Raw genomic sequence first — 16455 nt, forward strand, 5'->3', positions numbered from 1 at the left:
TATATATATATTAATGTAGATATATAAAAAACTAGAAAGTAAATAGATACCTGAAAAAAAACAGAAAGATTATCTAAAACTAAATTCTTTTTATGTATCTTGAAAAGCTATAAATTGGTTGTTATTTAACATAACAAGATTCACTGCAAAATTTATACTAAATCAAAAGAGTTTAAAATAAAAATCATCCTTCAAAATTCATAAATGAAAAATTTTTAAATGTGAAGGAAAAAAAGAGTTAATACGGGGAAAATTACCTAGGTAACGTAATGAAAAGAGAGTGTCGATACCGCGCTCCCTCGGTCCCTACGCAGGCTGATCACCCACCCGCATACTGACAGCAGCGTGATGCTTGACTGCCAGTGAACTTAATACAGTATGAAAAATATATATTAAAAAAAAGTCCTTTATCATCATCGTCCTAACCCTCCTAATCACTAACTGTGAAGTAAGGTAGAATGAAAAATATTAAAACTTGTTTTATTGCCTGGGGTGTTTTTCATGATTACCCTTCACTGCTTTGTGAATTAAGCAAATTTCTGATCTTTTTTTTTCATTCGTTAGATTTCTACAGCGTTTTTGATATTTTCCCTCGATCTGTCTCTCCTAATGTTTATTTTTGATGAAGATTCTAAAATATATAAAAAGGCTATCATTAAAAAATTATTCGGATAGCTACATGTATAAATAAAAATGATTTTATTTTTGCCTGTCTGCATTGAGGGTTTTAATATCTAAAAACAATTCCCAGTGATCCATAAAACATTCAGCCGATTTTTAACGAATATAATCTAAAAACAATGATTTCCAATAAATTCAATGTTTGATTTTAAATGAACTTAACTCTAAAAATATTTCCGAGTGACTTTCATGGAATTCATTTTAAAAATACTTTTAATGAATTCAATCTTTTAAATGATTTTGTTTTTAGCAAACTCAATCTAGAAACACAATGAATTAAGAATCCGTTTCAAATGTAAAACAATTTGGTTACATTCAATTTTATGAATGAATCAGAGAAACGATGACGGACAATGTTTATCAATTTTATTTAATTTTCCATCATCAATTATTGAAATTAAAATTAGAATGAAGATATTCTTGTGGTTCTAACACAAGCGTTACAGTTCTCTTTAGAACTATCTAATGATATTTTCGCAATAGTAGGGAATATTAATAATAGTACTGAGATAAAATCTGCAATGTTCGACATCAAATATTTTAAAAAATTATAATTTTTCCAATTACACTTTACAAAAAAATTTCTCGAAAAAGAAGCAAACAAACGCATCTTTTGAAGATAAGCTATAATATTCATAATAAGGTAAGTATTAATAATAAAGGTTAAAATTAGTAATAGTAAATGTAAATATTAATAAAGGCAACGAAACAAAGGCAAGAAAGACGACTCTCGAACTTATGGAAAAGCGTTTTATATAATTTAAAACCTGGGTTAGAAAAATGATGCTTCTTTTTTTTATGAAAAAAATTGGATTTTTTTCAAACTTAAATCAAATTTTTCAATTTTTTTACATTTACTAATGAAATCTCAGTAATGTTTTAATAAATTTTGAAACATTATTTAACATTCTCCTGAATTGTAATTAAATTTCATTTCGTACTCTGACTACATCTATACATATAATAAAATTAAGAATTTGTGTATTTCTAAATACTGTAGGTTAGGCGGGTTTATTGTAAAGATATACTCCATTCAACCTAAATCTAAATGAGTACCATTATTGTAAACAAGACCGATGTTTGATTTTTTAATTACATTTTTAATACAGATACATTTAAAAATTAGAATTTTCTGATGGATCCAAAAATCATATAGGATTACAATTTTATTAATTATTTTAAAGACATCATCAGTGATATTGGCTAATAGCTCTAATCGAAAAAGTTTTTTTTTTCATGCGTTCTGTAAAACTAAATTATTTTCTTTTTATCTTTTATGCCAGGTAATCTGAATGATCAGTAGCAGAGGCTGATTACGTCATACATTAGCATTTTTAAGTTTCACGGAAACCAGGAGTTTATTTTGTTTATGCCTTTAAAACGTGTTGCTATGAAACTAAACAATTTAAAAATGGACGGTCTGAAAAAAATACTTTTTGTACTAAAAGTAAAATGAATGGAAAAATGGAACTCATTCGTTGAGGAATACCCTAAGAAAATACCCATATTATTATGGACGCCTGTGATCAATCATTATGGTAATAGTAACTAACTGATGACGTTAAATATGAACAAAAAGACGAAATGAATAGAAAAAATAGAACTCATTTGCTTAAGAGAGCGTAAAAATGAACACAATAATACTGACATCAATGACGCTCCATTAGTTTTGTTACAAAAATAAGCAATGAATGCAGAAAATGTGAATGATGCTTTATTTTGGACACACGGGTGCCATTTTCATCACTTACGAAGTATTCGGCTAATAAATACTAAGCTCAGAAAATTAATTGCCATTTTTATTTTTTAAGCATTGATCTCTAGATCTTCAGTACACAAAAGTATCCGGAAGTCCTGATGATATGCCTCCCTTTTTGCATCGACGACAGCCTTCTGTGGAAGACTTGCCCCAAGGAAGTCACTTTGATTGCTTTTTAATCTCAATTAGAAAAACAATGATGACACAATTTCTTAGAATTTTGTGACTTTTATAATTATTTTTAGTGATGATATTTACTTGTTATATAACTGAAAATAATATCAAAAATATTAATTTTAAACACATTTCTCTACTATACACATTCTTTCACAATTTGACTGCTTTTGGGCTTCAGTCTTACTAGTAGGACTTCCATCACAACTGCTTTCACAGTGTACCTGACTGCTCTCTAATTCCTCCCCAAAAGTGTTCCCTGGGGTTCTGAGAAGGTAGTTTTTGGAACGTCGTCTATGCAAGTCTCGATGCTGGCTGAAATATTGCCATAGAGTTGGGAGTGCAGCATTGTCCACATACATCTCTTAGTTCATGATTCCAACCACAGGAACTAACGGACACAGACCAAACCTTGAGGAACAGTCCCCAAACTCTTATACTCCCACCACCCTTACAACCGGGTGTCTTTTGACCAGATAGGGTAGTAATGAATTCAACTCAGATGTTTATTTAAATTAAAACTTTCAAGTGATTCATTGAGATATTTTCAATGCGGATAGATTAGGCCGGCATAGCCTTGTGGGTAGGGGACCATGAGTTCGATCCTCACCTGTCGGTTTAGTAAATGGGGACTGATGCACGTTACATCTGTCGAGTCTTAAAATCCTCCCTGTTCCCTCTGGAAGTACTGGTCCAGGAGTTTCCTTGTCTTCTGGATTGGGTTCAAAATGACGAAGCTGCGGTGTTGAACACGAGCAGTCGTCCACCCAAAAATGGGATCGACTCGTAAAACGACGGTTATAAAATAAAATAAAATGCGGATTGATTCTTTCATCGAAATAATTTTTTTAAGTAAAGTGATGCACATGAAATGAAAAAAACACTTGATTAAAACTAGAATGCCACTTTTTATAAAAAAAGAAAAAGAAGAGAGAATACCCTTGTTAGCCGACTTCTTTTTGTTGGGTTTCTTGTCAATTGCAGATATGCAGGAAAGGACCATCCTCTCTCCAGTTAAACGTAGAAGCTTAGGATCTGTGCTGAAGTTTCCGAAGGGGGTCATCAGCTATAATTTAATTTCAAATTGTGATTCATTTTGCAAAAATTTATAAATGACGTGTTTTTATCATAATTTACAGTCTTAATTCGAGAAATGAAACTAAGACTGTATTAAAAGAGGTTTCATACCAAAAGAAAAAGCCTGGAAGAAAAATGGTTTTATCCATGGGGGACAAAACCGAAATTAAACACTACTTGATTAATGAACTCATGTAGGGTAAGTAGGATGTAGATATAGAAAAGATTTCATTACACATAATGAATATTATACGAAAATTGTATGACAAATAACTGTTTAGAAAATCGTATATGCAAAATTTAATTAAAAGATTTACTTGGAAAGACATTTTTAAATGTGTGTTTCAAGTTCAGTAATTCACATTTTACAAAAATCTTAACACTATAAAAATATACCATTTTTTTTAACATTTAAAATATATTTGTTAGTATGATATTAATCCAAAGCTGTCCTTTTTTTACAGGAAGTTCTAAAGACATCATCAGTTCAACTGAAACTAGTCGGCAAAAATTAATATTATGTATTTACTTTGTAGTATATATCTACCACTACAAAAATACAATTCCCTAGCATGTAAATCATTTTAGCTTGATTCAATCTTGAGGAACCTTTTCATAGATGAAGGTTGGCATTGTCTATAAATATATTTCCAAATGGGTGACCCGGACGTGATGTGAACATGCCTACTTTGATAATAATGCCTACTTCGATGGATGAACAGTTGACTTGCTACCTGTGACTGCGAGGAGGTCATCCTCACGCTGTTGTTTCTCAGTCGACCTGCACACACTTCGACTGCTAAAGGCAACACGGGTGAGACCCTGAACTTGATACAGCTCTCCCGGTTTCTCACAAAACATCAATGAATCAACTAGTGATATCCGTTTACCGAATTCTATCACAGATAAAATTCTGGTGGGGGAGTACTGTAGTGTATCCATCTACTACTACAAAAATACAATTCCCTAGTTTATAAGACATGTTATTTTGTTGGGGTAGATTTCATCGATGAAGGTTGACATTGCCGATAAATATATCCCCACAACTTCATTTCATTTTTATAAATCAACGGTTCAGTAGCATTTTTTAATTTTTAACTCTAATTTCAGTCATTTTTTGCAATGACAAAAATAAATTTTTAAATAGTGTGTTGTTATTTAATGTTAAATGATAATATAATATTTTATTTATATTGTTTTAATTAATTTAACTTAATTAATATTTTCCTTTATTCTTTCTTATCATCGTTGCAAATAAACTTATGATATAAAATGAAAAAGACTTTCTTTTTTTTTTATCAAATCACTGACGCAACATAGGTGGCGCTTCACAACAGAAATTGTTGAAGATTGATGGAAAACATTTGTCTAAACTCAAAAGAGACTAGAAAGACACCGTTTGATAAACAATGTTATGAATAAAATTAGAAATGATTATGTAATTAATCTTTTTAACAATCGCTACTTACCATTTTTGGATCTTGTGAAATAATTTGACTAGCTTTCTTTGTTTCGGCAACGCAGTTCACTTCCGCTTTTTTATTTTTCGGATTTTTCAAAATTGTCTGGAAAAAATGACGTTACTTATCTTCTAAAAATTCTACATGCAATCTAAGTTTTGTAAAATTTATTTTGAAGAAAATATTTCATAATTTTTAATTTAAAAATAGATAACAAAGTTCTATGAACAACTATTCTAATGAACTATTTTAACGTTCAAAGAATAGAATAAATGACGTTCTGCAGCCGAGAAAACCGTCTACATGATATACATTTAAACAATACGCAATGTACAAATTAATCAAACTTTAAATACATTTTTTTTGAGTGTCTTAAAAGTAGAATATATAACTTTCATAACATTCAGCTAAGATATACGTTTACATAATCAACATAAAAATTAACAAAAATCATTTTGAAATATCTAATTTGCTTTTATAGAAACAAGTATATTTTTTCATAAAATTCATATAATAAATCAAATTTTGTGATAAATTTGTTAAAGTTCCTGTATTTAACATAATTAGATATAGAAGTTTTATGTTTTTAAACTAAATTAAATTCAACAGTATTTGAGTTTTAAAACTCCCATTTGAATAATTCTTCCAACTGTTTACTTTTGATGCAATTGTTAATTAGAATGCAATATAAACGTATTTGTTTATAGAACTTTTCGTAATTTTTGTTCAGTAATTAATAGCGTATAGTATTCTAATTTTAAGTAGATAACTGAGATATTGTACTAGCGAATTTCATCATTATTAACTTTACGATTAAGCAGAAAAAAAATATGTTTCCTTTATGAAATCGTTCCATAATGGTCGGATTTGGCTATAAATTGATTAAATTTGTGAATCCAAATGTCAAGAAATATATTTTTATTTACTTTGATTTTGTTTTCATTTAAAAAAATCCACAATTTTATGATTAGTTTAAATAAATAAATGAAACAAGAACAGTGACTGGACTCTGCATATGTGTTGAGATTAAATCGTTACGGGTAAGTTTCCTTTTCTTTTATAAAATACAATATTTTACTATTATTTTATACTGATAAACATAGGGAAGAATACATTAAAATGTTTTATTTTTTGAAAAGATTTTAATTGTCAATTTTGAATTAAAAATAGATGGATATTAAATGTTAAGTAAAATGTGTTGAAGCAAATGAACGCACAAATTGCATTTATGGTGATATTGTGGCTATGTTTTGTGATTTTGATTTATATGATTAAATGAACTATGCATACTATGATTAACTAATATGATTTTGATTCACTGCATTTAAGGATCCGATGCATGTAACAGATTTATTTCATAATATAATGCATAACATATATTATAATGTGTCACATATATACTATGTGAATATAGGTTATGTGTTATAGATATATAATGTATAACACATAATATATAACAGATTTATTTAATGATATTTTATGACATTTGATTATTGTATGGCATATCATATTACATATACACGGTTTTCTATTTTGAATACATTACAGTAGTATACATGATTATGATATAAAACATATCGCATTATTTATTACGTGCAATTATGAACTTCTGAGTTATTGAAAGAGTGTAGTATAAATAATAATAATATATGTTGTTACATTTTAAAATTACCACGTTCCAAAGATAGAAATAAGTATTATAGAAGCATTTACTTGATTAAAAGTTTAACCCAATTTTTAAAAAAATTGGTTTTAAAGTTTTTTTTAAATAAGTATTAAACAAGTAGTACAAATAATGACACATTTTAAAGGATGATTAAAAATAATCAGAGGTTAATATTACTAAACTTTTCAAAACAAATATTTCTCCACATTTCAAATAGCCGTTTTCAGACAGGCATCCACTGCCGAGATTTATAGGACTGTATTTTTTCCCTCTAATTATTAAAGAATGATTAGTGTATACATTTAAACTATTTGGCTGTGTGAATAGGGTGGCCAAGATGGCAGTTTGTAGTGGACAAAAATATAAGTTCCTCCTATCGAATTTAATTGAGAAAACTGTTCATAGAGCCTATTGAATGGTAAGCGAGTTTCAATCCTCTTTGCTGATTGGTAAAAAAAAAATATTAATCTCGATCGATTATTTGCCCAGTAATGTCAGTCTTCTTGTCGAACGGATGTGACAAAATTACTCGTTCAAACTGTTATAAAATGCGTGTCAGTTTTCAGCTGCGTGATGAAGATAAATAAGTCTGGCAATTACATAAAATAAATTTCTAATACTTAACTGCTGTTTTGAGCAAATTCTTATGAATATTTTGTCTGTAGGGGAGAGTGGGGTCAATTGTATATATTATTAGTATTAATTGACAGACGAGTAAAGTAGACGATCCTCTACTAGAGATAACGAGATACTGACTCCAACTGTNTTTAACATTAGGGGAAAGTGGGGTCAATTGTAAAATTTTTTACTTAACTATTTTTAACTAACAAAAAATCCATTATATTATTAGTATTAATTGACAGATGAGTAAAGTAGACTATCCTCTACTAGGAAAAAAAATAAATATCTTATTTCAAATGTTATTATATTAGTTATTAGTTATTAAAAATTTTTGAGAGTCGTGCACTTGTTACAATTGTCCCCACTTGGGGGGTAATTGTAACAGTTCATAAATTCCTCTAAAGTATAGTTAATTATACATATTATCATAGTTGTGATATATTTTTTTATTGATCAAAATAGTAGTGATATTTTAGGAGTAAAAATAATAATGAGCAGAGACCTAAAGGGTTAAACTTTTAACTTTAAGGGGTTAAAAATTTTAATTTATGCTGTGAAAGGTGACAAATAAAATAACGCACATGCAACATAATATAAATTATATAGAAAACTATTGCTGGTTCTTAAAGAGTTAAGTAATGGTTTGTAAACATAAGATTATTTATTTTCAGCTGTTACAATCGTTCTTCTACTTATTGTTACAATCGTCCCCAAGACGCTATTTCAGCTTCATTTGTCAAAAACAATGCTAGTTAATTAACAAATCTATTATTTTTTTTAAATGTTAATTAAGGTGTCCACTTACATATTCGGCTAATGATTTTTATTTGTTGAAACAAAATTACTTTGTTACAATATAATATTCTAATACCAAAAAAAGTACTTACGTAGCGTGAAAATATCTTTTGTGATGTAACTCTTTCAAAAGTACATAAAAATGGTTGCCAGCAGGGGTGTACATGTAGATTTATTAAATACACCTTGTGCGCCACTCAGGAACCAAATCTAGAACCCGGCACTCGAAATTTTTGCTCTGTTACAATCGTACCCTGTTACAATTGAACCCACTCTCCCCTACTGTCTTTGATTAACAAACTAATTTATTTATAAGAAATAGTGTATATATGCACCATAAATTCTTTTTTTATGTTGTACTCGATACTGAATAACAAGCATTTTGCACCAAGTGGTGTAAAAGAACATTTTGGGTGAACTATCCTCGGTTTCGGATGCCCCTATAGTGTAAAGTAGTTGCCACCCTATTGGGTGTTCAAGTATACTTCGAATACCCTGTACTTTTCATACAATTTTTAAATCAGTCCAATTAACTTTGATTTGATTCGATGCAGCTTTAAAAAAAAAGAGGCTCACTATCTCAATGGCATCAGACCGCAAAACTACACTCCCTGGACTTGGACGCACTATTAAGATTCTATGAAAAATCTTTATTATCAGCTCATACTATACAGCTTCATTGTTTTAACGTGATACGTTAGTCTATCAATGAATAAGATGATATGTAATATAAATTAGACGATGTATTATATATTTCATATTAGAATAATGAGACGCACTGTAATGTTTTTATAAAGATAGGTTTTGCAAGAGTTTCTGTACAATACTTTTATATAAACACACGGGGTGTTTATTCGGGAGATTTTTTATAGACATGTGTATTTATTTCTAACATATTGCATTGCAATGTTAACCCATTGATAGACGAACATAAACAAATGGTAAAATGGTTACAACAGCGTAAAAACAGCAATGCTGTCACCTGATAATTAAGATTTTATATAGCGCGGTCTCATAATATGGCTGTACATTTTATGCATAAAACCTGATTGACTGGTCTTGGAATCAGAGGATTGCATAATAATATCTCGTTAGCCCTCCACATATCCTTTTAATTCATATGACTTTTAAAGCAAACTTACTCCCAAAGCAGCATCCAGTTCAAGTTTAAGTGGCAAATCTTTCACAGGTTGTTTGCTCGATTCTGATGATTGTTGTTCATGATCCATTCTGTCAATTCTGGCCATCGGTTGGGTTGCATACTAAAATTGGAAAAACAATTAATTAGGGTTCGTTAATAGGGTTCACCCTATGAATCAAACCATTTCACACATCTTTGATAATTCTTCGGTACTAACTTGTCCATGCTCTCAGTGTCATTAAGTTGAGCTATAAATTTACTCTTTTCTGCATTCAAACAAAAGTTCAGAATGTAACGATAAAAGTTTACTTAATCGCAATACATCCTCAAATATAGTACTCCATATAAATAATTGCTGCTCCCAGTAGAACACTGGCAGCGGTCAGTATGCTGGGTGATTGATCACCTGCGTAGGGACCGAGGGTGTGCGATATGGGTCCAAAGTAGGGGAGGCATTCCTTCTACAGAGGATCAAAATGGTGATGGCATGTCTTCGGATCATCCTCAGGGATGCTTCCTAGACCGTCGCCAATAGCCCATTGTGCGAATCTAGTGAGACGTAAATGAAGTACCAGCCTACCTACCTTCTAAATAATCTTAATCTCCCGAAAATTAAAATTTTTTTCTTTCTTTTAAAAGGTCGTAAATTTTTTTGAGTATTTATGTTTGTGCGATGCGTACTGATCAAATCTTTAGAATTTTTTTTCTAAATTTCTAAAATTGAAATGAACGAGATTTTTTGTAAATTGTTTACTTTGTCTTTCGAACTATGTCTAATTCTTTAACTACTTAGTTGAAGAGGGAATAAAATTTCGAACAATACTGTTCACAGTTTTCTTAAATGTTTCCGGGATTAAAAAGTAAAGTAGATGAATAAAAATAAAATGTGAATATGAGAAAGGTATTGCGAGTCACAAATATCGCTCGTATACAACATTACAAAAGATTTATTCATTTGTTTTATATTTTTGTCAAAATCTTAGAATCAGAAAGCAGAGAAACTATCTCAAAAATTGCGCAGCGGATCAAAAATCTAAAAATGTAAAATAGTTTTAAAAGATGCATTTCGTGAAAAACCTACTTGATCCGGGGGGAGGGGGGGGCAGGAATATCTTCAAATACTGTAATTGTAAAACAAAAACTGGGTTTAAACTGTTATGCGTATTCTAATAAATTATGAATGCATTTATCCCAAGGGTATTTTTGGGTGTTGGATCGTATTTTTCGTAATATTTAATCATTTCTATTCTTTTCGGAAATCCTATAAATGAATCACGTGTTCTTTATCTAGCAAAAAATAAATTTATATTTTCAGGACATCAAATATACTTTAAGAGAACAAAGCAAATGTAATGAAATAACGACACTATCAACTCCTAACTAAAACAATTTCGCGTCATTAAAATTATGAAAATAGAGTATAATTTAAATATTGAGGAAATGAAAGAGTTGTTGAAAATATTCCTTTTAAAAATGACTGTTGTTAAAGAATTTTATTAACCTCATTTTTTGTTTTCCTCAGAAAGTCGTACTCCCGCCGATGTTTGCGACAAATGACAGAAACAAAGTCTAAAAATATTGGAGAATTGGGTAAAAAGACGCACAAAAAGGCGTCCCAAACACTTCAAAATAAATGACCTCATTTTATTTGATTTCCTCCTCTGATTTTTATGATGTGATAACGCATTCCTACGTTTTAAAGAAACTATTTTAACCCATTTTTGTCCCAGCATAGAAATTTTGTATAATTTGATGTTATTTTTACTTAAACATGCTTAAACTATATTTATTTACACAGAAAAGAAGATTCGTGCAAGAAAACTTTTATTTTATTTCAAATATAAACTGGTACATAAATACTCCGTTGGTCGAAGCAAAAATAACATTTGTTTAACTTTTATTATATTTTCAGAAATCGCTACTTTAATCCATCGTAAAAATATATGATTCATCTTATATCGAATCTATATAAATTTTAGAAAAGTCAAATTTGTCAATAACGCAGTTTCAAGTTTTTTTTTAAAAAAAAAACTGACGTAGTTCGAAAATGTATCCCCGGAAAGTGTTTACTTCAATTGAATATACAAATATTTTATAGATGCTGCCCCTTCAGAACAGTTAAAAAGAGCAGAAAAATATACTTCACAATGTTAATAAAGAAAATACTTATCGAGAAGATGTTGGCCCAAAATGGATTAACCACGTCTATCAACAGCCATTTATTTAACTAGTCATTAAAGTAGTAGTAGTTCTTATCACAATATTGTTTAGCAGAGTTTATAAAAGCTGTAACTGAGTTCGCATAATTTTCTTCTCTTCTTCTTTTTTTAAAGCATAATTTTGGTAAAAAAGAACTTTTTTTTATTTTTATCTTTAAACATTTGATGGGCTTCAAATCGATGCATCAATCCTTTACAAGTAAAATCAAGATCACTTGTGACACATTTTTATCCGGGAAAAAAGCCTTTTTTATACAAGTTTTTCTAGTCTGTTTCATTAACATATAATAGGTAAACGTGTGTAATTTCAATCAAGTATTTAGCAATCAGAACTTGCACTTAGAATAAATCTATTGTGTACTTTTCTATTTTAATATATTGTATTAATTTTCTTTTATTTTTTTTACAAAATGACTTCTGTTTCGAAATTACAAGTTAAGAGAAGTACTTTTATAAAAGAGATAAAATCAAGAATAGGTACAATTGAAAAGAAGAAAATAAAGGAAACTTAAATATTAATGAGAATAATTTTTTAAAACTCCATCGAACAAATTTCTTATTGTTTGGTCAAATTACCTTCAACTAGAGATATTTGATACAGTATTTTTGTGTCCCGCAGTTATGTGTCCCAATCGTTAAGACACGGTTCTCATCAGATCACCGAAGTCAAACATCACTGGCTGCGGTCAGTGTGCGGGTGGGTGACCCACTTGGATCAGTCTGCGTAGGGACCGAGGGTGTGCGGTATTGGTCCTCGTTAAACTGTTCTACCGTAAAGTGCTCGACTTCGCGTGCAGGTCGTCGGGCTACCGAAGCGGGGGTGCCATCCCCTCTGCAGAGGATCAAAATTGTGATGGCTTGTCTTCGGATCATCCTCCGGGATGTTTCCCAGACCGTCGCCAATAGCCCATTGTGCAGCTCTAGTGCGACGTAAATCAACAACAAAAACAACAGCAACAACAGTATTTATGTTAAAAACAAATAATGTTAACTTAAAAAATTTATTAGGTTAAGCAAAATAAAAATAATTCCGTAATCTTTTACAAAATTATCCCTTTAGGGTCACACTTCCCTTTTTTATCCGCAATTCTCAAGAAAAAAAAAATCAAACGATATTATATCCTAAAGATATTATATAACGTTATCGTTTGATTAATGAACGATATTATGAATCAAACGATATTATATCCTCAAGAAATAATCAAACGATATCTGATACAAAAAGTATTTATTTGTTCATTTACGATAAGATGGAATGGATAAAAAAAATAATAACCCATTACTTTTAATAATTAAAAATTATTGAATAAGACTATATATGGCTGTTGCGGGGAATGATATTTAAGATATTTAAAATTGAGCAATATTTTTACCTAACGAATTGAGACTCGTAACTGTTCATGTTTGGATTGACAATAAACACTCCAGTTTTCTCATTTTTGTTAAACGGTCATTAAATATTAAATTTATTAAAAATCAACATTTACGACGTCATTAGTTCTAACTCTCTTTTTCCTCTCTCTTAACTACTATTTATTTATCTATGTCATTTAACAATTTTACAGGGTAAGTTTGAAAAGTGTGTAAATATTTGAACACTTTGAAGCATTGGTAAGAGAAATTTTATTTTTTATTTCCTAATCAAAAAGTAATATCTTAGAGATGAAATATTCTCATTGCAATTCGAATATTTATATTTTTCTGAAACCAAATCTGTTTCGAAAATGACCCATTCATCTGAAAGAATCTATTTATTAAACTTTTCTTTCATGAATAGATATCATATATAATTCTTTTTATTATGTATTTTACAATCTATTCACTTTTTTTCTTCTTTTTTGGTGATAAGCTTCAAAGAATTTCGAACAAATAATTTTTCTTCTTCTAGATTTGGTACCAATGTATTGTCGTTCAAATAATTAGGTCAGACTTCTTTTGTGAGGTTTCCATTGGAAATTTAAAACTGGGCATTCAATTTTTAACAGTCATTATGAAAACAAATCTACAATACATTGGTTAGTTGCTTCAAATGAATTAGAGCATGCCCCCCCGCACTCTCACCGAGCAGAACGATCTCAAAAACATGGGAAACTTCTCACAAAACGTGTTTAGATGGCGATGACCTCTGCCGTTCAAAAGGCGATATTTGCCGATTTTTGTAGCGAAAGAGGGTTAGAAAAGAATTGACAAATGTCAAAAGAAAAAAAATTTGGAGAAATTAAAATTACTATTGTGAACTGGCCAAATTATTCTAAGCACTCTAAGATTCTATGTAAAATCTTAATTGGGTATAATATGAAAAAAACCTTTTAATTCATANACTTATTACCTCAAACATTGATACCCCGTGCTATAAATTTGCTTGCAATTTAGCACGTATCATCTCACCTGTTACTTCCAACAATATCCATACTGGTAAAAATTTCCATGATTTTGTTTCTCAACTTGGACACCTTTCCCGTTTCCAACAAAACTACAGTCCCTGACCAATTTATTAGACGGACTATAAGATTCTATGTAACATCAGGTGATACTTTACAGCTTTATTTCTTTTACGTGACTGAAACCGGTTTGCACTTGTTTACGCTAGCGTATCAATGGGTTGAATTAGACGATATATAACATAAATTTGACGATAGGATAAATTAGACAATAGGTTATATAAATATGGAATATTTATTATATCAAACATTATATTAGTATATTATAATTATTATATCAAATTATTAGTCTTTTAATAATGACACGTTTTGCGAGAAATTATACGTAATACTTTTTTAAACATATATGTAATGCGTTTTTTTATTCAAGAGATTTTTTATATGCTTCCTATTTGTATTTATTTTTGACGCATTATATTACAATATTTACCGATTGATAAAGTAACGTAAACAAATGCAAACCGGTTTCATCCGAGTAAAAACAATAGATGGTCCAAACAACCAGACTATGGTAAAATGTACCATAATCTGTGATGCCAACGTGACTGTAGGTAAACGCCAAAGAGCTCGGTCATTCTTACCGAAGAAGTAACATGGTTTTAAAATGTGGGATAAAATTTGGTATTTGTATCATGATACATTAGAGCATAATATTACAAAAAAATAAGAAGCATAATTTCTTCGAAAAACTGAATTTCTGATAAATGAATTATTAAATGAATAATTTAAATAAACGGTTGATTGATTGAATGTAGAGTTTAATGGCACAAAATCCTTAAATAAACGGATAAACGTCTTTTAGCGTGAAAAACTTTTATGAAATTTTAGTCTCTTCAGAGATGTTCAGTGAAAGTTTAACACAAAGAAAAAAGATGACATTTACTTATGCGAAAGATTTTAAAACATGAAACAGCAAACAAATAATTTAAAAATAATGTCATTATTTTTTAAATTATTTTCTCAATATTTTAACACTTAATTTATGAGTTCTATATACTTGCATATATATATAGGACGCAATGATGCTGGTTCGTAAAAACGGCAACACTCGTTGTATGACCTATTTGGGGGTCCATAATGTATACTACGATTTTGAACACAAATCCTTATAACTGTGTATAGTATTATAGTGCTCTAAATGAATGCAAGAGTTCCATATTAGTTCTCATTTAGGTTTAAAAAACACGACACATCATCCGAAGATTAAATGCTTCAAACGATTCACTTCAAATACTGGGTCCAAATACACTGTCTGGCCAAAAGAGTGTTAGGGTGGTTGAAACATAAAGGTGTGTGTGAATGGGTCCGTCAGTTCCTGTGGTTGGAAACTCTGAAATACATGTCAATATAAGGTCTACTTCTTTTCCAGCATTCACAGATCGAGGCTTGCACAGACAGACGTGGTTTAACGAAATGGGTGTTCCAAAAAGACCTTCTCAGAACCCCCGGAACACCTTTGGGATGACGTGGCCATCCTCACTGCTGTGATGGAAGTCCTATTCAAAAACTGGGGGGAAGACAACCTTCATCTATCTAAAGGTAAATCCAGCATGTCTTATATACTGGTAAATGGATGTTTAATAATCGTTACGCCACAGTACTCCTCCACCAGAATTTTATCAGGGATAGCATTCGACGAACCACTGGTTGCTGTATTTGTGAAAGACCGGGAGAGCTGGATGAAGGTGTTGAGATTTAGCCTGTATTTAAGTTCATGGGTGTGTGTGTGTTATAAATGAAACTGAGAAGCAATCAGCGCGAGGATAACGCAGTCCCAATTATCGAAGGAGTCGTTATCTCATAGAAGACGATTAGACTCTGCTAATCTATCAAAAGGTACATAAAATCAAGTTATATACTGGGGAATGGATGTTTAATGATCGTTGTGGTAGTTACGCCACAGAAAACTGATGCAACAAGGGGGAGCACCGACATCCATACCACTCGGTGTCAGATAGTGTAGTGGGCGTGAAATGCACAAAACATAAAAAGTGTCAGTCACAGGAATAACTAAAAAAATAAAAACTTACGTTTTGACATTGGTATCCTTGATGAACGTACATTCCAATAATGACCAAGATGCCAATGATCGCTGTCATGGCCAGCAATGTCAGCGATAGAATTCGAGCTATCTTTAGGGAGGTCGAAACAGGTGGTTTGTGGTAAGCCTTCAAAAAGAACAATCATTAGTTTCTGCAGCCGAACTCTGAAATAAAACTGTACCGTGGAATTTTTGTTTCAAATTTATTTATTTCTTGACATTCGTTAAGCAACCTATTGATTCGTTTTAATACACGGCACCGTCGGAATAATATTTCTTCAAGTGGCAATTATTGAATTAGCATGATTTGTAATGGATGCGTATTTCCCGAATGCCCGGAAACAGGATCCCTGCACACTATTTTTAAAAAGCAAATAAAA

At 30.6% G+C, this 16455-nt stretch overlaps 1 protein-coding gene across 1 annotated transcript in view; it reads right to left on the bottom strand.

The window, feature by feature from the left end:
* The window catches only part of LOC107447791 (uncharacterized), a gene marked incomplete at its 5' end in the record, with an annotated part of 44200 nt that extends 27998 nt beyond the window's left edge, over window positions 1-16202 (bottom strand). Inside the window, 5 exon segments of the mRNA XM_043053193.2 lie at window positions 2802-2929; window positions 3499-3680; window positions 5161-5256; window positions 9376-9495; window positions 16065-16202. Coding sequence (XP_042909127.2) covers window positions 2802-2929; window positions 3499-3680; window positions 5161-5256; window positions 9376-9495; window positions 16065-16202 — 664 coding nt within the window.
* Between the last annotated feature and the right edge of the window lie 253 nt (window positions 16203-16455).

Source organism: Parasteatoda tepidariorum, chromosome 4, assembly GCF_043381705.1.
Source record: "Parasteatoda tepidariorum isolate YZ-2023 chromosome 4, CAS_Ptep_4.0, whole genome shotgun sequence".
In the NCBI taxonomy this organism is placed as follows: Eukaryota; Metazoa; Arthropoda; class Arachnida; order Araneae; family Theridiidae; genus Parasteatoda; species Parasteatoda tepidariorum.